Here is a 25,152-nt window from a genome sequence, read left to right as displayed (position 1 = left end):
TGTGTGTGTGTGTGTGTGTGTGTGTGTGTGTTTAAGGTCATGTTTGTGTGTGTGTGTGTTCCTCCCTCTTTCACCCCCTCTGTCCATGTGTGTTTGCTCAGGAATGTCTGGGTCAAATTTCATGCTCTTATAGCTTCTAGAAAGTTAATAACTGTGGTGTTGTGTTGGTATGTGTGTGTGCGTGTGTGCGTGTGTGTGTGTGTGTGTTTGTGTGTGTGTGTGTGTGTGTGTGTGTGTGTGTGTGTGTGTGTGTGTGTGTGTGTGAGAGAGAGAGAGAGATAGAGAAAGAGACAAGGAGAGAGAGAGAGAGTGTGAGAGTGTGTGTGTGTGTGTGTGTGTGTGTGTGTGTGTTGAGGAGCAGTCCAAATGCTTTAAAAATGTCAAAGTGCTAAACAACTCAATCCGTTGCTAACCGACTTCACACAACTGAGGTCAAAGGTCACCTTCACACAGGAGCTGAGATCAACCCCATTTAAAATCACTCAAGTCCACAGACTTTTATTTTTATTTTACTACTTGTGAGCTAAATAACTCCAAATTGACACTTCTCATTAAACTGAACATTTATGCACTTGGTTACTTGTTTCTAGAGATGACGTCAATGAGAGTTGTGTTGAAGGTGATACTTTGGTAATGATGGTAATAAGAAACAGCCCATATGTTGCCTGTATTTTAGCACCTGTTTCTAGCTGGACTTGAAGTTTTATGCAGCTCTTATTATTATTCCCTTCTGCCGTGATCTCTGCTTCTGTCATTATCATTGCTGCTATCGTCACTGCTGCTTATAGTTTAAGGAGTTTGTAGCGATCAGTTACTTTGAGAAGCTGTCGCCAGGGCTTGTATGCACGTTCAGTCATTAAACAAACGTGAATCCAACAAAAGTGTCTGCTTGAGGCTGGCTCCAGAAGTATCGGAAGTCACATACACACCAAGCCAAAAAAAGCTGTTTTCAAAGCAGAAATTAACCTATTTACTGCCTGGTTCAAAAAACGACCCCTGTCTGAGTTGCTAATTTTACTATCGGCACCCACTCTACAGGGGGTGAATTTTTTCACTTGACCGACAGCTTTTGCCACTACCAATATGGCTGCTATAGCCGATGTGCTTCATTTTCCGTTTCAGAGACAGAAAGGTGATTTTGGCAAGACTACGTCCATGTTTTATACAGTCTATGGTCCTAACGTTCTGTTATGGAACGGCTCGTTAAGCTGCAGCATTAGCCGCATGCATGACTGCAAATAATCGGCCAGTTAACTAATTACACCCTGAAAGAGATACTGGTGCAAATGACATCATAATTAAGGGAAACCTCCTGGAAACCCCATCAAACAAATTCAAACTGTGCATGTCCACTCATTAACAGCAATAAACCTGGTCAGCGGTAACGGTGCAACTGAGAGAAGATCAAGAAAAACATTTTTTTTAGCTGGAGAAATGGAGGTTTTATTACAAAAATACATATAGACAAAAAGCTGTTATCCGTGAGTCAATCAGGTTAAAAGGACAAAGAGGAAGTTTGGCGATCTTGAATAGAGTAAATGTGTGTGGCTTTTCCGAGCGCACAGTAGAAAACCTCAATAATAAAATCAGTCATATGAAAGCTGCTTGGTGAAAAAAACGCTGAAGCAATGCCCCAGTACCTCGATGAACAACTTTTAAAGTGGTTTCTGAACTCCAACATTTCATCTCACACATCTTGGAAGGACCCGGATGTACAAGAGCAAAGAGTGAATCAAACTATGTCTCCTAAATCTGAAGGTTGCTATATGGCTACACATTGCCACCTTTCCTAAGGGTTGTCCACTGTCTTTGCATATTTAGTCTCAAACTGTAACGCATCATGCAATGTCCATCTTTAAACAGCCGAACATGCGCTGTAATCCTGACGTTAGCGCCTGTAATGGTGGGGTATACCTCCATTAAATCTAACGCTCTTTTTGGTCTTTGCACCATTAGTTAGATAGTTCACATTGTGTTGTTTGAAATGCATCACAGGTGATTCATTTGTGGAACATTTAGGCTTTGGACTGAATGTCTCTAGGACCAGTGGAAAACTTTTGGGGCTTCTAAGAGACTTTCAACTAAGCTGCCTTTCCTGAGCACTGCATTGTTTACAAACAGACCGGAAACTTGACATATAAGAAAGAAGTTGGAAGTGAATAAGTTCTTTGTGATAATTGATACAACTTTTGTTGAACTTAGTTGAAACAACTGCAGGATACCCTCAGAACCAGCAACTGCTCTTTCGGTTTCAAAAGATCTAGGGATTCTTTTTGGAGGTTGGAAATTTATTTATGACTGCAATAAACACTGTAGGGTCCTCTTAGTTTGCACCTAGCAGGATGTTACAGCAACGTGAGCTGACTCAAAGTTGTGTCAGGGAAGAAACATTGTGCCACACGTGACACATTTTGTTTAAGACAGATATTTAATGGTGATGGGATATGCTAATTTTTACAGTAGGGCAAGTACCTTGCTCAGAGCTCGTGCTAAATCAAACGATTTCTTACAGATTGAGAGACACGACAGCTGTGCCTATGACTACCTGGAAGTTAGAGATGGCCCTCTAGAGACAAGCCCTCTGATTGGCCGATTCTGTGGCTATGACAAACCTGAGGATGTGCGCTCCACCTCGCACACTCTGTGGATGAAGTTTGTCTCAGATGGGACGGTCAACAAGGCTGGCTTTGCTGCAAACTTTTTTAAAGGTATGCATGTTAGTTGACTTTGATCCCTTATGTGTGTTAAATCTCCAAACATGTTTTTCACGAGTGAGCATAAGTGCTCTGACGTGTGTGTTTTCCAGAGGAGGATGAGTGTGCCAAGCCAGACAATGGTGGCTGTGAACAGAGGTGTGTAAACACTCTCGGCAGCTTCAAGTGCGCCTGTGACCCGGGCTATGAACTCGCGCCTGACAAGAAGAGCTGTGAAGGTAACAGATCTAGTTTGTGCATTTCTCTGTATCCAGATGTGTGTTTCTGTGGGATATGACTCTTACTCATCAGAATAAAAAACATCCCAACAGCCTCTCTCTGACACAGAGCCACATGTTTTCTGTTCCAAAACCCCTGATTCTTTGAAGGTCCTTAAATCCCTCAAAATAAGTTAATCACCCGTGACCAACACATACTCAAACAAACCAAGTCTGAGGTTGAGAGAAAAACTCCTTTGGTGACACATCCAAACTGTGGTTTTTGCAGGGGTTTTTGCAAGATCAGTATATCTTGTTTTAATTTCACGAAACTCATGTGTAGGAAAAATGTCAAGCAAGGATTTTTTTTAAGCTGTGCATCTAACTGCTGGTTTTTGTGGCTCATTGTGTGAGGAATTTCACCATAACCACCTCAACACAATTAAAGTCATCTTTGAAACTATCAGATGAAGGTAAAATTAAAAAAAAAAAAATGAACACAAAAAGCCCCTGGTGAAGTGCATGGATGTTTCTGTGTTGTTTGTGTGACGTTACTGCCTTGAAATCAACTAACAGGTAGTGATGACTTCCCCCCCTGCATATTTCACTTTTCCTTTGAGCTGCCTCTTGTTCCTCTTTGACAAATATTCCCATCGGCATCATTGATGAAAACAGAATGTTCAGATGATGACGAACCTGTTTGTCCACATTCCATCCAAAGCTACATCACATCAGGAAAATAACCCTCCGGACCAAAAATAAACATAGCATGCAGCTTTGTTCTTCAAATAGTATCCGTATAACTCTGGAAATCTAGCTGCTAAAACACTGCAGTCTTAGTTCTGTAATACCAACAATGTAAAAAAGCTGAAGACACAACTGTCCGTATTCATCCTCTTCCTCTCAAATACAGTTTGTTGGATTCAAAGGTGCATCCTGGAATGTTAAAAATGCCAACCCTAGTATATTGTTGCATGTTGACACACAAATGACACATATTTTTAAGGCATGCTTGGCTTGTTTGTGTTTTTCAGCTGCATGTGGAGGCCTCCTTTCAAAGTTGAACGGCACCATCAGCACACCTGGTTGGCCAAAAGAGTATCCACCCAACAAAAACTGTGTGTGGCAGGTAGTCGCTCCCACTCAGTACCGAATCTCTATGCAATTCGAGGCCTTTGAGCTGGAGGGAAATGAGGTGAGTGTGTCTGCCTCTGGAAGGAGTAAGATGCTAATTGAAGTACACAAAAAGTGTCATACAAGCCTTATTTGTGTGTTTATTAGGTGTGTAAATATGACTACGTGGAGGTGCGGAGCGGCCTCTCATCAGACTCTAAGCTGCATGGGAAGTACTGTGGCACTGAGGTCCCTGAAGTCATCACCTCTCAGTACAACAACATGAGGATAGAGTTTAAGTCTGACAACACCGTCTCCAAAAAAGGCTTCAAGGCTCACTTCTTCTCTGGTAAGACACGTGTGTTACACGTCTTTGTGTGTGTTTGTCATGGGTTGGCAGAGCAGTGCATTTTGTCTGAGGTTTCCCTTCACGAAACAAGAACTTATGTAATGCTTGATATCAAATAACTCTCCAGTAGCGGTGTGGGGATAGAAAGAGTATGCACATGGCATCACAGACAACCCTAGTTGTCGGTGGCAAACTGAGCTACTTTTCATCACTGATAGCGCCTCTAAAACGCTACGGGAGCTAACAACTGACTGGAATGCTCCTGTATACTCACCTGGCAAATAGGGGGGAATGTCATACTTGTATTTACTGTGGTATAGAGGGGGATCACATTAGCTACATCAGGGGTTCCCAAACTTTAATATGCAAAGGTCCCCCAACAGCGTTTGTTTCTGGCTGGGGACCCCCTTTGAAAACCAGCAGACAATATTTCAGAATATGTAAAGGAATGTCAACTTCAAGAATCTATTTTTAAATAGGGATGCACGATATTATCGGCACAAAATCGGATCGGCTGATAAAAGCTTAAAAACACGTTTATTGGTATCGGCAGATATGAAAATTTCTGATGATAAGCACAGCCGATAAGGTGCTATTCAGTTAGGATTATTATTATTTTCCATCTGAAAAATAAGCTCCTTAAATAAAATGCAGCACTTCATTTATTTGCACTGCAGAGCTCTGTGTCTGTCACCAGGTTGTTACAGTAGCTCTAAAATAATCAAATGCAACTTGGTTATGTTTAAAAATGCACTGTACATTTAAAGTTCATGTGATCTAAAGAAATTATTTTTCTGTATTTCAATACTGAATGTCTTGAGTTTGAAAAAATAATACATTTCTTATTTATGGTAAAATCAAATGTATTTTGTCTTGTTTTATGTGTGTTTCTTAAACAAATACAACCGTCACAATTAGAGTAACATATAAATTCCAGTATAGGATAGACTTAGCTTCTTTACAGTGAAAAAAACAAACAAACTTGTGATTATCGGTATCGGTATTGGCCAAAAGGGGTTTCGATATATCGGCATATCGGATATCAGCAAAAATCCAATATCGTGCATCCCTATTTTCAAACTTTAATTAACTTTTCAATAATTATTACATTTGTTAAGAACATGAAATTATTGACAAACAAAAGCCGGACTCAAACAAGTTGGTTTTTGCAAAAGGGACAAGGTATTTCAGGGCTCCGTTAGCCAAGGTGAGATACTCCTTTCTTGCATGTAGCCAGTACTAAGATAGAGGAAGAGCCACAAAGTTCAGTTCAGTTTTTTAGATAGCTTAAAAACAGGCACAAACCGCCAGGTCAACACAGATCACAACATCGTCATGCTGAAGTTGCAGCTGTCACACAAGGTGCGGAAAGGTACAATCCAAAACATGTGAACCCAGCACTTTACATTTTGTATGTTTGAGAAAAACGGTTACAAAAAACCCTCTAAATATAATCATAAATGAAAAAAAATAAGTAGATTCTATTTTTCCCTTTCCTCCAATTTTCTGAGGACCCTCTTGTGCTCCCTGGCGGCCCCACTTTGAAAACCACTGAGCTACATTATGCTACAGCAGCAGTGAGGGAAACTTGTAGATATGTTTATTTTAGCAGGAAACACTGCCAACAGGTGGATTTCATTTTGCTGAACATAAATCCAACTGGCTCTTTTTCAATGCCCAACCTGTGCTCTCAGAAGTCTGCAATAAATACTCAATTTGCAGGGCTAAAAACTGTCTTACATTATAACGTTTGAAAAATTGTTAATGAAATTACTTATAACTCCACCCGTCATTTTCATTTCTAAATAACAAATAAGTTTCATTAAATTGATAGTGTTGGTCAATATTTTGAGTGTGTTTAATTCGTAAAGTCAGAGTTGAATGGAAAATACTCTTTTTTGGAGTCAGAGACAGATTTTTTGTTAGATATCCGTTGAAGTTTAAGCTAAAATCTGATGGAGCATAACGCAAACAAGTGTCAAGTCATTGTCCAGCCCCCCTGTATGTTACTTTATGTGTATGTCTTCTTGTATTGGTGAAATCATGTCTACTGTGTGCACACCCATTTTTAGTCCTTCCATCATACATGTGCTGTGTGTGTTTGTCATGCTGTGTCTCCTGAGCCTCCTGCAGCCACCGTGCGCTCTGCCCTCCTCTCTCCCTCAGACAGGCTGACTCTGTGTCAGGAGCGTATGATTGTGTTTGAGTCATGCCAGGACATAAAGCGCGGCCGCTCTCCCACTCGTGGCCATGTCAACAACAAGGCGGCAACCTCACCAAAGGTCAGAGGTAACATGGCCTCACAGTCGGCGTCTCTGATCATCTCTGATTGGCTCTGGTGTTCCATGTGACGGGAGAATGGATAGATCCTGTTTTATTGACTCTGGATCATTGTTTAATCCATTCTCCTTCAGAGGGGAAACATGTGCTTTGTCCCAATTCCATGTTACATACAAATAGTATCAAGTGAGGACAAGTGAGGAAAATAAAAGTTCATCCTTGATTTGTGCTCAAGAGAAAAATGATAACTATCTTTGAACTAAATAAAAACCATGCATACTTTACGAAAAGATGATGAAAACAACATTTTCCTGTGAGATCAGTTTTACTCTATTGGCTTTGAAAAAAAAAAATCAAGCACAAGTAACTGCTTTCTCTTTAAGCTCAATTATTTGATTTCTTGTGAGATTTTGGATACTTTCTTCCAAATTGTGCTACAATTTTCCATTTAAGGAAAAAAAATATTTTGCTTTCTGTTTGCGTACCAAGTTACAGGACTGCAGTATTTTGCAGAAAAAGTTATTTTACAGTGATATGTGTCTCATAAGGGGGTTTTAAATTCAGAAAGCATTCAGATTATAAAACAACTCACCCGTTGATATGCTTTATAAAGGCAGAACTGCCACCATTCTTAAAAATGTAAGTGGAAAGTTAAAAGGATTAAAAAAAAAAGAGGTAATCCAATTGTCCTTATCCTCATGCAATTGAGACAAAGCCATGATATTCCCTGTTAAAAACAACAAATGTCTCCATCCTGCCTCCTTGCAGGGATGAGTTTGTTGGATTTCAACACAGGATATTAACAACTTGTGGAAATTCTCCTGAAGAAGAAGATCTGGATTTCTCTTTTATTACTGTAGCATTAACAGTAACTAAAACAGAAATGGAGGAAATGACCCAAAAAAGCAAATTTACCATAAAATATTAAGCGTTTCCCACTCTTCTGACGAAGTATAGCTCTGGACAGGCGACTGAACCTGACAGAAAGAAATGGAAAGAAATCCATGCGTGTGTGTGTGATGGAAGTTGCCGTGTAGTGTCTCTGGTTCTGTCAGAAGCTTCAAGTGATAGCTTCGGGATGACAGAAATCCTGCAGCTTTGAGGAGGTCCCTCCGGCCTCCCAAACACCACTAATCCATCCGAGTGTGTGCGTGTGTGTGTGCATGTGGACATTGTGTTGCTTGACCTGAGGGAAGCTACAATGAACACAGTGTAGCATTGACTGCAAAGCTTCTTAGCCTGTGATAGGAAGAGACAGAGCCCACAATAGCATCGTAATACCACCTCAGACACAGACTCACAAACAGACACAAAGCGAGAGACAAACACAGAGGAGGACTTAGTGGTTTCATTAAAAGCAGATCTAGTTTGATTTAGCAGCTCTGGAGTAGAGTTGAAACTGGAATCTGACATCTCTTTATTGGAACCTCTCTTTCCGGATCAACAACACACTTCAATCCATCTGTTTCTTTTTCTTTATTTCTCTGTCATCTTTCCATCCTTCACTTCTCTGTTCCTGTCCCTGACACTATCCCTGTGTTAGCACGGCAGCTCCCACTGTGTCAGAGTTCAGTCCTCCCTGAGCAGTGCTCTGTTACTCCAGTATTCAGCTTCATTATAGAGCCTTTGTTATTGCCCAGCCTCACTGAGGAGAAGCCATGTGTTTAGAGGGAGCCACAAGGAAGGATGAGGGACACAAAATGAGCAAGAAGCGAGAAAACACATGAGATGTGTTGCTTCAGTTTCTCTTTTCAGTCCACAGATTCTCAAATGCATCGAGCGTTTAACAAGCAGCTGCCTGCCAGTGGGTCTTTATGAACCAACACTGTGCAGCCAAGCATTGTTCAGGTTTTACACAAAGCTTGTTTTCAGTACTTTTGTAGAGATTGTTACATTTTCAAAATATCAGAATGCTGGCTTAAAGTTTGGACTATATGTTTGAAAGTTTCAACAAAACATCCAAAAATGCTACAGCCAGTTAAAAAAAGAGAAAACCTGAAGTTTAAAGAACAAAAAAACTGATCCAGATTTTAGATTAAGTCTGACTAAATTCTAAAAATAATTAAGCTATGAAAGGCATAATCAAAGGGTAAATTAATCTCTTAATTTGCTCATTAAGAAGACCAAAAGCAGCTAGCCTGGCTGTTTTTAACAGTAGAAAAAAAACAAATCGAGAAAGCTTGTTCGCTTCGTTATCTTTGTTTTATCAGAAAAGGAACTCAGAGTACATCTGATGGGCAAGGGTATCTGTGATACTGTGTTTGGCCTGGTGCCTGATTTCTGTTTTCAATGTAAGGTGTAAAGCTGGGATGTATTGTGCAGGAGTTTTGTCTCACTTGTAAACCAGGCTTATGCTAAGTTAAGCCATCCTGCTACTGGCTTTAATACTGTATTTAACTTAAAGTGATACTCCGGTATGAAACAAGTTGGGTCCTATCACAAGGTTTAGGGCAGAAATTACCCCTACAGCAGTGTTTTTGTGCAGCAGAAGCCCAGGGCGCTCGCACCAAACACCACCTCCCTGCTCCTCTGCCGGTTTCCTCTGCACTCAGACGGGGACAATTTTTACTTGACCAAAAACACAAATGAACAGACTTCCACCGAAAAAGTCTGATATCGGTCTGCATTCATGCTTTATTCAGAGAATTTTCAGCGCGTCACTTTCTCACAAAAACACTGCTAAATAAGGCTCTAGTTCTCATCGTGTCTCTTCGTCCTGGCAGACTACCTGCGTTTGTTTATATCTGGCATGCTGGGCACGTGGACTGATACACTAAGCGGCGAGCGCCTCATAGCCAGCTGTGGCTCTGCAGTGGAGGTAGCGCCGTTTTAAGCCACGATGAGAACTAGAGCCTTATTTAGCTGTGTTTTTGTGTGAAAGTAATGCGCTGAAAATTCTCCAAATAAAGCGTGAATGCAGACCGATATCAGATTTTTTTGGTGGGAGTCCGTTTATTTGTGTTTTTGGTCAAGTAAAATATGGCCCCGTCTGAATGCAGAGGAAACCGGCAGAGGAGCAGGGAGGGGGTGTTTGGTGCGAGCGCTCTGGGCTTCTGCTGCACCAAAATCACTGCTGTAGGGGTAATTTCTGCCCTAAACCTTGTGATAGGACCCAACTTGTTCCATCCTGGAGTATCACTTTAAGATTTCAATAGTAGCATTAATCTCCTCTCAGAAGGGAACCTGTCATCATGCCCTAAAACAATTAATTTCATACCAGTTACATTCAACCCTCATTTGTTAAAATCATATTTGCAGTGTTTTTGGTTCATGGGGATATTTATTTTTGGTCTCCCATGTTCCACATAGTGCTTTTCCTACAATGCAGTGTGGTGTCAGTAACCACACAAATCTCTCATAAGAAGGTCCTCAGTATCAGTTCATGTGCATGAAAGAAAGCTTTAAGATCCACACACACACACACACACACACACACACACACAAACACAGAAGCACATTTCACAGTTTTTCCTCAGTCGGCTGAGCAAACACATCAGGGATATTTAGCTGTGGTGGTCTGACCAGAGGAGTCCACTGCCGATCTGTAAGCAGCTGTTATGGTTACGTTTCAGAGCCAAGGTCTGAGTGTGACCACAGAGCAACTGTGGCCATGAACCAAAAGAGAAGGACTGAGACGAAACCGCACACACACACACTCTAACTTAACCCTTCTAACCCTGTTGTCTGTTTCTGCCTTCAACCATTTCTGCTATGTCGATTTCTTTTTTAGTAATGACAGTTAAAAGGGATCTTCCATGTTCATGATGATGTATAATGTCAAAAGTGGCTGTATCAAGTGCAGGGCAAAAAGTTAGCATCCTTGCTAGCTGTCTAGATGACATGGAGATAGAACATAAAGATTTTTTTTAAAAATATTTTGTCGAGGAAGTTTCAACACTAGCTTTTTTAAACAGCTTTGTCTGTCCATGTATGTTTTCACATAGGTACACCAAGAAACGACAGAAAGATATGCATGGGAAATCAGTGTTTGGTGTGACAATGTGTGCTAAGCTGGTTGTGCTAACATTTAAAGCTAAAGTTTGAACAAAAAACACTGTTTTAAATATTAATCATACAATTTCCTTCATGTTTGCAGCTCAGGATATATAGGCAAAATGTTTGGAGGAGTCTAAAGCTTACAGTGATAAGTGGCGGTTGCTAAGACTCAACTGACTTTGTTTTGGACAGGGTTTTGAGTGTTGTTAACTGAACTCTCAGTCCTGTTTGAAAAGTGACCTCTGTTTTTCAGGGTGACTGGCAAATTTTCTGTATGTTTCTTTTCATTTGCCACCCTTCACTTTTTTTGTTTGCACCGTACACTTCTTGGTTAAATTTCCACGGCTAGTTACATTTCCTCTTTCTCCTTGCCTTAAAGCACTGTTTTACTTACACTAATTCTCCCTCTGTCCCTTTGCCCTGCTCTGCTTCCTCCCACTTGTATTTTTCACTGTTGTCACATGAGTGATGGGTTGCATGTGTGTCTCTCACAGACAAAGATGAGTGCAGCAAGGACAACGGAGGCTGCCAGCACGAGTGCATCAACACAGTGGGCTCTTATGTTTGTCAGTGTCGCCACGGCTTTGTACTGCATGAGAACAAACATGACTGTAAGGAAGGTGGGTTCCACTCGCATTCACATCAGCACACGCACTGGCATAAAAACTTTGGAGTGCACATGCATGTGCTGCCGCATTCACACAAGCACACACTCATTCACAAGAATAGCCACCGTCCGTCTTACAGTCCTTACTATGTTTATCCACATCAGAGTCCACATGATAACAGACTGGTTCTTTCCATCTGAGGACAGGTTTACTGTTGTACATTAATTTTAATTGAAGCTTTGGGCAGAGCTGTAGAGTCTGTGTTGAAGTTAAAAAACTCAACACATAAACAATGAAGTCCTAAACTTTGATCTTCTAAAGAAAAAACTAAATTTCAGACATGAATTAAACCGTTTGTTTCTAATTCTACTGGATGCTAATCGTCTGCTTTAAAGTCGACAAAAGGACAGCCTCAAAGGCAGGGGTCTCCAACCTTTTTTAGGATGAGAGCTACTTTCAAACAATCAAACAAGCCACTGCTAATCTCCCTATTCATTGATTTTTTTGCTGGGTATGTACTTTGCACCTTATTATCAGCATACTTTAATATGATGTCTGACACTGGATGCTGTTGACCAGGGCCTTGTAATTTGTCTGTTTCTCTGTTATATTTTGTTTTTCACAATGGACCTGGTTCACTCATTGTTTTTCTCCAAACAGCAAACTAGTTTTAGTGTCAGTAAAATAAAATCCAAATTTAAAACAATAACTCTGTCCACATTTGGTTGAAAAACAATAGCTGCTGGCTACTGGGTCCACACACTAGCTACCGCTCATTAGGACAGGAAATAAAGTCATAAATATGAACCTGATTGGCTGATATTCTCTGTGGGGTGGGAGGTTGCACTGATAAAGATTAAGTAGACAGAGTTTGCATTGATTCTTTGTATCTTCTTTTTTTATTATTTTATTATTTTTTAAACTTTTTCCTTTTGCTTGGTGAGCAGCTTATTGAGGCCCTGCCAGCGACTTGTTTGAGGCCCCTGCTCTAAGAAAATATTCAAACATGTAACATGTAGTGCTGCAATTCTGTGGAGCTCGATATCCAACAGATTTTAATCATTAAATCCAAATTTGCCAATAATGACTGACCTGCCCAAAGGACTTGAATCATTGTGATTTAATCAGACATTTGAATTAGAGTTTCCCAAAGAAGTTATGTCTCGTACTGAAAGGTAATTCAGGAAGACATAAACAATGCAAGAAAATCATTTTATTATTATTAATAATGATGTATTTTTGTAACACTGCGTTTCTTCATGACACAACACTGGACCTTACCCAGGGTGTAAGAAAGTCTCTCTTGAACTTGTCTCCAAAGACTTCAAACAGCTCTGCCTGCAAATCTGTGTTCACTTTGAAGTGCGCTTGTGTCAGTGTGTGAGACACACAGACAGGAGCAAGGCTTTAGTTTGACATAATTTATTGCAATCTGTTAGCACATGCTTACACACTAACACACTTAAGCATACACACACACATGTACACACTCTAATGCTGAATGGATATGTTATACTCATTGCTTTGAAGTTGAACTTTTGAACGTGAACACAAACACCACATGAATATGTCCATACACAACTCAATAAAGGGTTCCCTGTGCAGCTTGTTAAACAGGTTTTTAACATCGGGGAGCCTGAAAGCTTTGCATGTAGCACCGTCTTCATGTGTGTGTATGTGTGTGTGATTTGTGTGTGCATGTGTTAAACAGCCTGACCCACCAACCTGTCAGAGTCATCTAGTCATCTAAATACACTTATATTCCTCATCATACAACCACAAATCCAATAAAGTGGGGACATTGTGTAAAATGTTGAAAAAACAGATTGTGATGATTTTCAATATTGACTAAAAATATGCAAAGAGAACATATCAATATTAAAACTCACAGAAAAAAAACACTCAACAAATTGTGTAATGCTTAAAAACACCTGGATTGACATCTCCCTTCTGATAAGGTTCATTTTCAACAGGTTAGTATAAAACTTACTGGGGATAAAACAAAGGGTATTAAAGAGACGATGTCTCTTTATTAGATTTACCTCTCTGGGAGAGACTTGTGAGCAAACAGCAAAACGATTTCAGAATTTCAGAATATGAAGATTTTATCATCTACAGTACAAAATCTCTTTCCAAATGGACAAGGCTACAAATACTGGATGTGCGTAATCTTCAGCTCTCATTGCATTAGCAACAGATATGACACTGTCGTGGAAATCAAACGTCAAAATCTTAAAAACTAAGACAATGCATGTATTACAAAAGCATGGTACGTTTTCACTTACTTTTTCAATTTCAGTATTGAATATGCTCTCTTTGCACTACTTTTTAATGAAAAGTAACAGATTTCAATGATTTACAGTCATAAAATACTTTTTTCACAGTGTCCTAACTATTTTGGGATCTGGGTTCAACATCACCTCTGTGTTTGGTTATAAACATACGTCCCTAAAGAATATGTGAAGGTTTCATAAAATCAGCGATTTGTGTGTCGCAACATTTTCTGTTAACGTCTTGAATCCAAGGACCAGTGTGTAGAATGTAATGGATCTAAAGGCACATATGTAAGATATTATTTCTGATTATTATAAAACTTAAAAGTCAGACTTCTACAATCACCCAAAATACAGATTATTATGCTTTGGTCGTCTTCCAACTTAACAGATTTTACCATGTTTTCCATACTGGAAAAGCCCAAAGCTGTCTCTAAAAAACAGGAGTTTTCAAGCAGATGCTGGAGGATACTAGACCGCACTGGTCCTTTAATACAAATTTTACCCTTTCCTGATAGTTTGACCTGCCATAAGTGTGTAACGCTGTGATAGATTGGCAGTGTAAAAGAAAGTCTACGTTTAAAGAAACACAGTTATAAATGTCTCAGGGTTTTCGGTTAAACCGGTCCTATGTACAAACATAACAAACGTTACACGTATTACTATTCCATAAATAACTGTAATACTGTTACACATTTTCATATTTCTTTGTTTATGTGAGAAGAAACTTTTGCTGCTATGTCAGACTTCACTTTTGTGATAATGTGGGTAGCTTCACATTTTAACTGCACAGACTGTGAGGGCCTTTTTGTGACAGTAGTGCATGTGGAAGATGAAATCTGTATTTAATACATTGTCTGTCAGAGAAGTCTTCTTTACGTTCATGTAACCAGTCATTTTGTACATGGGTTGCGATGTTGTCTGACTTTAAATAAAAACTGTCAGTGTGGAATACATCTTGTTGTCTTGTGCATGCCTCATACCTCCCATCATCTTCATCATCTTCATCAATCCAAGGCTTCCATCAAAGTCACGCCATGGACACACAAACATGATTGACAAGTTTCTAGCTTTAGCTAGAATTAACTGTTATCATAACTTAAGCCTACAACTCATATATTGTCAGGACCTTTCATATTTCTGTGGGCTGATGATGATCTAAACTCGTTTTGCGCTGCATTTTACATTTTTTTTTAAATGAACCTAATGGGAGCAAAAAGTCTCTCTGAGAGTTTGCACTGCCAAGAATTGGGGACATAAAGCTGAGTGAAATAAACTAAGAAGTAGGACTGACTTCCTTTAACATAATGTAATAAAATGTCATTTTTCTCCTTGGTCATGTCAGTTCCTTTACAGAAGCTGAGACAACATCATTCACATTGATTTATTTGTGCAGAAATATGATAACAGCATAGACAACAGTTTAGCACCATTTTTCTACTCATCCAGTCATTAAGAGGCCTCACTTGCGATGATTTAACATCCTACTTCATCATGTCTGCATTCATTTATTGTGGTTTTCTTCAAATTATTAATACTTTTGAAGTTTTTCAATATAAAAATGTTTTACAAGATAAATTTCCTACACATCCTCTCAAATTGACATTCAAGCTTGCAATGACTACAAAGACTTGTTTATTTGTTTATTTAGCAGAATTGGGCAAATCAAAATGACCAAAAATAAGTTAACAAAAAAATGAATAATTAAAATGGTATTCTTTTTCATCAGGTCAATGTAATGGACCTACTGTAATGTTACTTTAAAGGTTCAAATTCACTCAGCAAACTCATACATTCACATTGAAAGATTAATTGAATCCTCCTCCTACTTCTAACAGATTCATTTTTGATGTGTTTTGCTTTATTAATGAGAAGTAAAGATGTCTTATTGCCTCAGTGTGTTTGTTTAAAAGCATGCGTGCATGTGTTCATGTGAAATACATTCTGAACTCGTCACCAGGATGTGTTTCTTTGAAATCTTTTCCCTCTCTTTTAGGTCTCTCGTTTCTCTCCTTCCTGTTCCCTTTCCATTTCCTCTGACCTTTTCCTGTGCAGCCATGATTTTAACTTCCTCTCAATGTGTGCGCTTGCTTGCGTGTGCGCACGTGTGTGTGTGTGTGTGTGTCCAGCTGAGTGTGAGCATAAAATCCACAGCCCCAGTGGGACCCTGAGCAGCCCCAACTGGCCTGACAAGTATCCCAGCCGTAAGGAGTGCACCTGGGACATCTCAGCCACGCCGGGACACCGAGTCAAGATCGTAAGTGTGAAAAAATAAAGCAAATTTCTGGAATGTGAAGGATTTCTCTCTCCTTTTGCCTTTTTGGTCTTCCTCCTGTCCTCATAACTAGAGATCATTCTTTCTGTGGGGTCAATTCACATGTAAAAGCCTCAGGCATCCCTCCCTCCCCTCCCCCTTTTTCCTCGATGATCTCTTTTTCCCATGTTCCATTTATGAAACCCAAATGTGAACGAGGGGGAGAAAGTGCTGGTTTGTATATTTGGGTGAACTGTGAGCGTGTGCTCATCCGTTTGAAAGAGGCCTTGGGCAGCAGCCATCTGTGTCTTTCTGTGTGCATGCATGTGTGTATGTGCGCACACATGCATGCATTTGTGCATGAAGGTATCTTTGTGTCACAACGAATGGTCCTCTCAACATTTTACAAGTTGCTGCAGATGCATGCACAAGTTTTAAGAGGGCTAGAGTTTCAGGTTTGACTTTCATCCTTATTTGTTAGGAGGTCTTAGTCTGTGTGACAGTTTGTTGCTCAGACAGATGGTGTTTGGCCACTGATGTCAGCTTTGATGCAAATTCTGCTGCATGCACAGAGGATAATTAGCACTGCATGAAAATCCCAACAGCAGGATTTTTTCATCTATTTGCACCATGGACATTAAGAATACAAGGTGTGCTGCATTATCAGCTCATTCATCTACAGATTTTGTACTACTGGAGTAGGGCTGGGCGATTGTGGTAAAAATAAGAATCCTGATTATTTGAAGTGATATTGAAATCAGAATTAATATACACAATTATTCATTTATTCAAAAACTTCAGTACTGATTTAAACACAACTTTAAAGAACCAGCAAGTGGCACATACAGTATTATTGATACACATGAGTCACACACACTCGCTGTAGCTGCGCATGGAACACAGAAGAGCTATGAAGCACAGGAACTTGCATACATCTACACTGTGTGGCATATTCATTGTTTTTCTTCGATTATATTGTTTTTATGATTGTCAGATGGCAAAATTGAAATCACGATTAAAATCCAATTAATTGTCCAGCCCGACTATGGAGATAACAAACAACATTTACAAACAACAGGATCTGGAGAAATCCGTCCATCTTTTGATGACACTGAAATGTCCTGCAGAACTTGTAAATTTACACCATGTAAAACACATAACTACATGGAGGCTAATGAGGGAGCATCATTTTAGAAAAGATCAGGAAAATTAAAGGTGGCTTCTTTCCCGGGTTACCACCTGTATTGTTTCTATTTTCCACATCTACAGCTAACTGTCCTTTAAACTCCAACATGTATGCTTTTCCAACTTCTTAGTGCTAACATACCACAAACATACCACATTCATTCTGAAGATGCACACATGCATTGAATTAAAAGGTATGTTAAAGTTAAATGATGGTTTTTGGCTATCTAATAAACCCTGATATGTGAGGAGATGAAAAACTTACAGACAGGGTTTGAAGGAATTTCCGTCACTTGCTAGTGAACACAACATTCAAACTGGGCTCCTCCTCCTTGGGTCAGTGCCAGCGGCAGCGCACACCCACAGCCCCGACCATGACAGCTAAATCTCAGTGTCCCCCCTGAACCCTGAGCCCTTACAGACTTAATTAAAAAATAATTAAAATCACATGGAAAGTGTCTGAGTGTATGAGTCTGCAAGGACTCAAAATGGTGTAACTAGGAATGGGACAGCACTTTGCCACTTCTCACACAACCTGCATGTCATTATGTAGCTCACCTGAGCAGCAGTATGAATCGCTTTTGAACAAGCTTTTGATCGAAATAACTGACATTTTAATGACAGTCGCGTGGCGTGGAGATTTTTTTTAAGGAAGCCAAGTAAGACAAAGCCTCTTATCTGTACGATTTTTAGGGAGTGGGGTACATAAAAGACCGTGTTGCAGCTTCTATATCGTTATTTCATGTAATGGAATGACCTGTTCAGAGAGCGCTCATTTTACTTACACACGCTTGTTATGTAACTAACACTTTGAACAGCGACACACGCCCTTTCACTCTCCCACCCTCAGTCACTCATTCACGCACATACATTGTTCTCTTGACTTAGCTTAAATATATTGTTAATTTTCTCAACCACCCACTCAAATGTACAACCAGCCGCTTCATGCACACTGCTAATGTGCAAATCTCCCTTATTTCGTTCAGTGGCTTGATGATAACGATACTGTGATTTGATTGGTTTGAGGCCAAAGACGGGGTGGCCTCCCTTGACACAGTCTTGGCCAATCACAAGTGAGCAGTGTCATGACTGCAGCCTCATCTGATTGGTTAATCATTTGTGTTTTTTTTCACTGAGGGACAGCAACTCGGCTTGGCCTTCTTGCTGACAACTGTGTACAATATTGTATTTTCATCACTCATTCGCCACATGACATTTAGGAGGGCGCTGTTTTACACTTAGTAAAATGTTCAATAAGTCGAGGAGAAAAATAAGGAAGAGGTGACAGTGACGAAACACGGGAGAATTATTGAAACTGTTAAAGGGAGTATTTTCATTGAATCACAGCTGAAAAAAGAGAGGAAGCATGGCTTCCCTTGGCCTCCGGGAGAAAATGCCACTGTTTAATGATATGCTCCTATAAGTCAAAACAGTTTAACCGTAAACTGAAAAAAAGGAATATACAAAATCCAAATGAATTCATTAAACTGCACATACTGTATGTGTAAAGAAATACATATTTTGGAAGATTAATGCAGTTTTACACATTTATTCTTGAAGACAGACAGACTTATATTATGAATTTATGAAGCATCAAGGTTGTTTTTAATTTCTTCAGTTCTTATTTACCTTCTCTCTTTTTTCGATTTCCATGTTAGGCATTTGTTTAACTTGCCGTGTTTGTGGGCTTCCACCGGAATTTCTATGGTTTCACGTCTCATCACAATGAACTCTGGTCAATTCCCTCACGTTAAGTCTGCCACCATGCTGACAAACGGAAAGGGTGCGTTATGGGCTCACAAATTCAGAGAGAGAGAGCCCTCACGTACTTTTCAATTTTACATTGGGACAGCCCTAAACCCTGAAAGACTTAACAGGGACGCACCAATAAATCAGTGTGTGAGTGTGAACATAGAGATTCAACCGTTCACTAGCTCAGCAACCACCTGCGGCATCGCATTTCTACGTGGGGGAGACTTAAGAGCCATGCACCTGACTTGGCATGTTAGCCTAAGCTAATGACGGATATTTGACACATACCTGTTCAGGGGAAAGCCACCTCGCGTCGCTCTTTGTCCCGTTTGAAATTTTATTTTGTTTTATTTCTTTTTATTATTATTATTATTAATTCTGCAAACTTTACCTTTGAGCATTCACACAAATAGTCCTCATTGTGCTACCCTTTTGGTTTCCCTGAATAAAATCTTAAGACCAGGGAAAAATTAGTAATAACAAAAATTCACATTTGGCGCTCAGATCATAGCAAGGTTGTAAGTACAGCTTCAAAATACAAAAAGAAGAAGCAGGAGCAGTTTAAGCTTAAAGGTGAGCATTTTGAAGCCCTACTTACAACCTGCGTACCACTCACAGGTGGATGATGAGAATTATTATTATTTTTATAAACCCTAACCCAGTTTAAGATTTGGTTAGGGTATGTATGAATACAAACAACACATCCAAATCTCCTCCCATTGTACAAGGTGAAGACTTAACACCACCTTGATAAGCGCTGACATATTGCCGGTGGAGTTCAGACATGTGCAGAGGGGATCTGGCAACTTAAACATAACCCATCAATACCCTTTGGGTTTGTACAGTTGAGCAGTTTCTTATGTTGATCTGAAGCGAACACTCACAGCTGCAGGAAGTTCAACGACTCTTGTGTGGGTACTCTGAAGTATTTCTCACTGTAGCTCATCCACAGTAAATCACACTTAAAGAGCCTGTATTCATTGACAGAGCTGTCAATCAAGTATCAATTAACTGATGAAACTTAACTTAAGAGAAATAAACATTTTCAACTTTATCATCATGATAAGAACTCACTAAAATGACAGGGAGCAAGTTTGAGAAAAAAATATTTGATGTGTATTTTACATTTTGATCCATGCATCTGTTAAAATGGAACAGGCAAGGTTTATGACTACAGTCAGTCAGCAAGGGGAGCTCTGTGTCAAATGCAAACCACACCAAATCTTTGTAGAAACACACATATAAACCCACACATAAAGATGTTAGACTTTGCCTCTCCCCATTTCTTCTCCACAGCTTCAGCTTGAGCTTGCTGCATGTGTTAAAATTGTCATAAACCGTTTTTGATAGTCCCTAACATAAACACACATTACATTAACGGCTACAATGACGAGAAACACATTCAGCAGTTTAGGCTCCTGTTTGTAAATGTGTGACCACAATGAAACCCAAAATTGAGATGAGTGTTCTTGTGTGTTTCTCTACCATGTGTGTGTGTGTGCTAGTGTTTGTGTGTGAGGAGTGCTCTCCGTATTCACTTTAATGACATCAGAGTAGGATAAATTTAACACCAGCTATCTGGGCAGGGACATAAAGGTCACTCTGTTTTCATACTGTGAACAAACAAATTCACACACACAGTCATATGTTTGTTCTCGTGCTTTGTTATAAACAACTCCACAGATCAGAGTATCGCCTGAGCTACAGTAAGAAACATCTGGAAGCAATCTCAACCCCACAATCAAACACTTCCCCTCTGAGTAACAACATCCTCACATCGGTCTACCTTCACTCGTCTTTCTGTTTTCCTGTCCGGTGAAAATTTTAAAGTGCTGTGGTGTTTGCAGTGGCGTGAGAAAGGTGTGTGACTGTGTGTGGGAGAAGCCTGCAAGGTGTTATGACTCAGCTCACGGTGACTTGATTAAGTTATGAATCGTGACAGCTCAGACATGTCTGTGTGTGAGAGATGTCATACAGGCACACAGAGGAAGGCAGAGGTTATGTCGTGTCGTATGAAAGAATATACAAATTCATGCATTTTTCTTTTTCAGAAGTGCCCTAATGTGTTACGATACCAAAAGAAATGACTTAAATGATGTAGAACATTTTCAAAATCTTCTAATTCTGCTGCCATCCTTAATTTGTGAACAAAAAGGTTATTTTGTTAACAGATCTGTACACCTTAAAAGCTCTTTCAGGTTTTTTTTAGTGTTATTTTTTTTCCCGTTACTTCACTCGCTGTCATCAGTTAGTTATTTTTACTCACAACAAATGGATGTTAAAAGATGGAAAACTGAAAGCAGGTTGTCATCTCACAGATAACATAACTGACTGAAAAATAAATAATTTCCCCTGAGCAACTGACCGCTGAATCAAAATTGAACCCTGGACAGCTATACGTATACTTTCCTTCCGCTCAAAATAAGTCACTTATGAGTGGATGCAAATATCAGAACATCTCTTCCTTGCTTGAGAGTTTTGCTGTGAGGCTAATGATATTAGGGGAGTTTCACATCTGGACTTCAGAGCTCCTGTGAAGATGTTTTGGTTAGTGTTGGTTTTGGACGAATCAGTGCTTTCGATCTCTTTGTTGATTTTGTCTTGAAACAACCCCCAAAACCAATTGCCTATCATCATCTGACATTTTAATGGCTTCAGTGATTCCAATCTAGCCAGGGTTTAGCGTTCAGTGTCTTCCAGGCAAGACTTCCTTGTCCATGTGGCAACCATAGACTGTACATAGAGTGGACAGCATGGCTCCGCCATTTATCATTGTACGGTTTTGAAGCCAAAATTCCCCCGTCACAGGCGCAGCCATTGTAGCAGTTGTGCAGCCAGAGTCTGCACAGTCGAGACAATGAGGGATTCTGGGAGAATCTCAGCGGAGCTGGGTGACAAAAAATATATATATTTTTTTCTTTCAAGAGTCTTATCACTTCCTGACTTTGCCTCCCAACATATTTCACAGTTCCCAAAATAAATACACAAGAACGGCAGCTGTCAATCATCATGAAATGTGACGTAAAACCTCGTTTTTAACCTCGTATAGCTACTAAAAACGAAACTTTTCCAAAAAAAGAGGACTTTAATGCAAGGTAGACAAATAATATCTTCAAATCACCACAACAATCAGACATGAGAAATATTTCTAAGAAGTGTACTAATTTTTTGAAGTTTGAACACAGCCCATCTGAAATGACTGGAGAGCTGCATATTTTGACTTATACTGCAGCCAGTCACCAGGGGAAGCAGTTCTCCTGGCGACCTCACTTCGAGCCAAGCAAAATGACATCCATTTTTTTTTACAGTCTATGGTGGCAACATGAGTGTTATCACTTTTGGCCCATTACAGCCCCCGTAGCATCTCCTGTTCACCTATTTCACAGGCAAGATAGTTCCCCGGAAGCTTTACTCTGGCTACTACAACAAGTATCAAAAATAAAATCTGTTCTTCTCATTAACTTACAGTTCATGGGGTGTCCGTTTTCAGCTATAATTGCAGCGTAAAAAATACAATCAAAAGTAAAAATTCAGTCTTTGACCTGTGCTTGTTTGGCGAATAGAGGTCAGATCAAACCTCTGCACTTTTATAATGGACATGTTTAAAGCCCCGTTAAAAACAAACAAAAAAGTTTTTGTTCTGAATAGCTCATTTCTCTTTACAGCTTTTTTTCGAAGCTCCTTATATTTTAAGTAATTTAACATTTAATTTAACAACATGCTTCAACACAGCCTTTTTACTAAATCATAACTTATACAGTACAGCAGCAGGTAAACCTGGTATGAAAGCATTTGTTTATAGAGGTAAATTATCATCAGATTAACACTAGCAGAAGTCAGGATGTCAATATGGCAGTGTATGTTTTTCCTGCTTTTGCTCTCCATGTGGGCTGTTTTTCTTGTACATAACAAAGCCTACTGATGTCTGGTTAATTTTCCTTCCTTTTTTTTCTTTATTTAGAAATAGGTATCTCTTTATATTTTGTCTGTCAGCTCAATCAGTAATCTTACTCTTTTCTTCTACTTTCCCAGACGTTCAATGAGTTTGAGATTGAGCAGCATCAGGAGTGTGCGTATGACCATCTGGAGGCCTTTGACGGAGACAGTGACACTGCAGCCATCCTGGGTCGACTATGTGGCTCTAAAATCCCAGAGCACTTGGTCTCCACTGGGAACAAGATGTACCTCCGCTTTATTTCAGACGCCTCTGTGCAGAGAAAGGGTTTCCAGGCTACTCACTCCACAGGTGTGTGTATTTGTGTGTGTTTTAGGATCCATGTTGAAGTGTGTATCTCAATATCTCTTTTAAGTTCAACATTTTTTGGTGTTTTGTCATCAATAGTAATCACTTACAGTCACTGCAGTCTCCAGCATGTTTATCAGGTTTGAGTAGATCTCTAAGAGCAACATCTCCCTCTAGTGGCTCACTATAGCACATACAAGACAAAATTTTGGACTGTGAAGGAGAAATATTTCCTAAATGCCTGTTTTTCTTAAAAAAGTGTGTTTTCTCGCCCTGTGCAGAGTGTGGAGGTCGTCTCAAAGCAGAAGCCCGTCAGAAGAACCTCTACTCTCATGCTCAGTTTGGGGACAACAACTACCCAGGTCATACAGACTGTGAGTGGCTCCTGACAACTGAGCAGGGCTATGGCATTGAACTGAGCTTCATCACCTTTGAGGTAGAGGAGGAGGCAGACTGTGGCTATGACTACATCGAGTTGTACAACGGGTACGACGCCAACTCACATCGGCTTGGTCGCTTCTGTGGTTCAGGGGTAAGACATTTTGAAAGACTTCACTTTTTTTTGAAGGGCCGGCTGACTGTGACAGGACAGTCAGGACTATGCTTAAAGGTTTTACATTTCTACAACCATATCAGGCAAACTGTTGGCTTTCAGTTTATTTCCATCAGTGTAAAAATGTTCTTTTCAGTCTTTACTTGAGTTGGGTAAACTCTTATGACATGACACAAACAATAGTTTCTGATATGATATAATTTGCTTTGGTTTCCTGGATTCTTTTGGGGAAAAATTCACTTTCTTTACTGCTAGTGCCGAGCTGTGATTTTCTTGTGAAATGGTGAATTGCAAGTGGTTCGTTTTTTTTTTTGTTTTTTTTTTTAATAATACAATAATTAATATAATACAATATTTACTGATCACAATCCTTTGACTTTTTTGACAAGCATGCAGAATAGTAATCAGAGGTCAATGCGCTGGTTGTTGTTCTTGCAGCCATACAATCTTAATGTCTGTCACATTAAGGGTCGTGAAAATGTTATGGCAGATGCACTCTCCAGAGTGTAAATTGATGACAATTTTATAATGATCTTGTTATATCCCACCTCAAGGCAGGCCTATGGAGCCTACAGCTATCCTCAAAATGAAACAGTGAAAATAACAATTAACCATAAACACTTTCAACAGCCTGCGGTAAATATATTACTTGTTCATTGTGAAGAATAACAAGTAAGGGAGGCATTTATATACTTACCTTCAAGCTTCAGTGGCCTTTAAGCAGATAGTACCTCCCTTTGTGAGTATCGACTTGTTTGTGTTTAAAGAATGTTTCCTGATAAGTATATTGTACTGTCTTAAAACAATCAAATGTACCACTCTCTGTGAAACCTGGAGATGAAAATGTAAAGAAAGGCTGCTAAGAAACTTACTTTATCAGAGAAGATGAAATGTTCAGTTGATGTGTGGTGATCCCCGAAATGTGAATACTGGAACAATACCCCACTCAGTAGACCAATCACAGGGGTTGCAGTCTGAGTTGTTCCAATGTGTTGTGGCATTTAGGAGGAGTCACGTGAGGCTACATGCAAAGGCCTCTGCATTGAAAAAGTATGACACAGACCTAAGACATAAGCTACAGCATCAGTTCGACACAGAGGTATAAACCAGGCTTTAGTCGGTCACATATCCAGCAGCAGTTACAACCCTCACCAAGCCCATCGCTGATAGCCTTGTTTGTTTTTTAAGGCAACACCAAAGCATCCCTATTAATCCTCTTGCTTCCTTAGCATCTAAAAGCTGGACACAGGATCCTTCAGAGAAACAGTGCTCCGTGAAATTGTCATATTAAAGCTACTGTGAGAAACGTTAAGAAAAGTGTTTTCTGACAAAACTCTCATCGTGTTGTCTTTCAACAGTCAAAGAGTCACTCACTATGATTTTTTTTGCCTGAACAGTGAGAATTAGAATATAGAGAGTGCTCTTGTGTTGCTGATGGTTTTGTTTTGTTTTAAGAGCTTTTGCAAAGATGCATCAGTGTTAATGTAAACCTGGTCATAAGACAGGATCAGATAAATATGTTTAACTCAAAGTAAATGGTTGAGGATGGCTTTGGTCCCATAGCAGAGATGGCAAAGATAACTAGTATACAGAAAGTTGGATGTGATAGAAACCACTCGTGGTGTAAAATGTGTT

At 39.7% G+C, this 25,152-nt stretch overlaps 1 protein-coding gene across 1 annotated transcript in view; it reads left to right on the top strand.

Moving 5' to 3' along the window:
• The window catches only part of tll1 (tolloid-like 1), a 66,487-nt gene that overhangs the window by 39,379 nt on the left and 1,956 nt on the right, over positions 1–25,152 (top strand). Inside the window, exons 13-20 of the mRNA XM_074687275.1 lie at positions 2,513–2,708; positions 2,807–2,932; positions 3,946–4,106; positions 4,193–4,373; positions 11,144–11,269; positions 15,660–15,787; positions 22,754–22,967; positions 23,246–23,496. Coding sequence (XP_074543376.1) covers positions 2,513–2,708; positions 2,807–2,932; positions 3,946–4,106; positions 4,193–4,373; positions 11,144–11,269; positions 15,660–15,787; positions 22,754–22,967; positions 23,246–23,496 — 1,383 coding nt within the window. The remainder of the gene's footprint in view (positions 1–2,512; positions 2,709–2,806; positions 2,933–3,945; positions 4,107–4,192; positions 4,374–11,143; positions 11,270–15,659; positions 15,788–22,753; positions 22,968–23,245; positions 23,497–25,152) is intronic.

Source organism: Halichoeres trimaculatus, unplaced genomic scaffold, assembly GCF_033239565.1.
Source record: "Halichoeres trimaculatus isolate MK-OKI-2021-1 unplaced genomic scaffold, fHalTri1.1 fHalTri1_scaffold_2, whole genome shotgun sequence".
NCBI lineage: Eukaryota > Metazoa > Chordata > Actinopteri > Labriformes > Labridae > Halichoeres > Halichoeres trimaculatus.
Note: the sequence above shows the minus strand (reverse complement) of the source record. Positions and strands in the feature narration are given on the sequence as shown.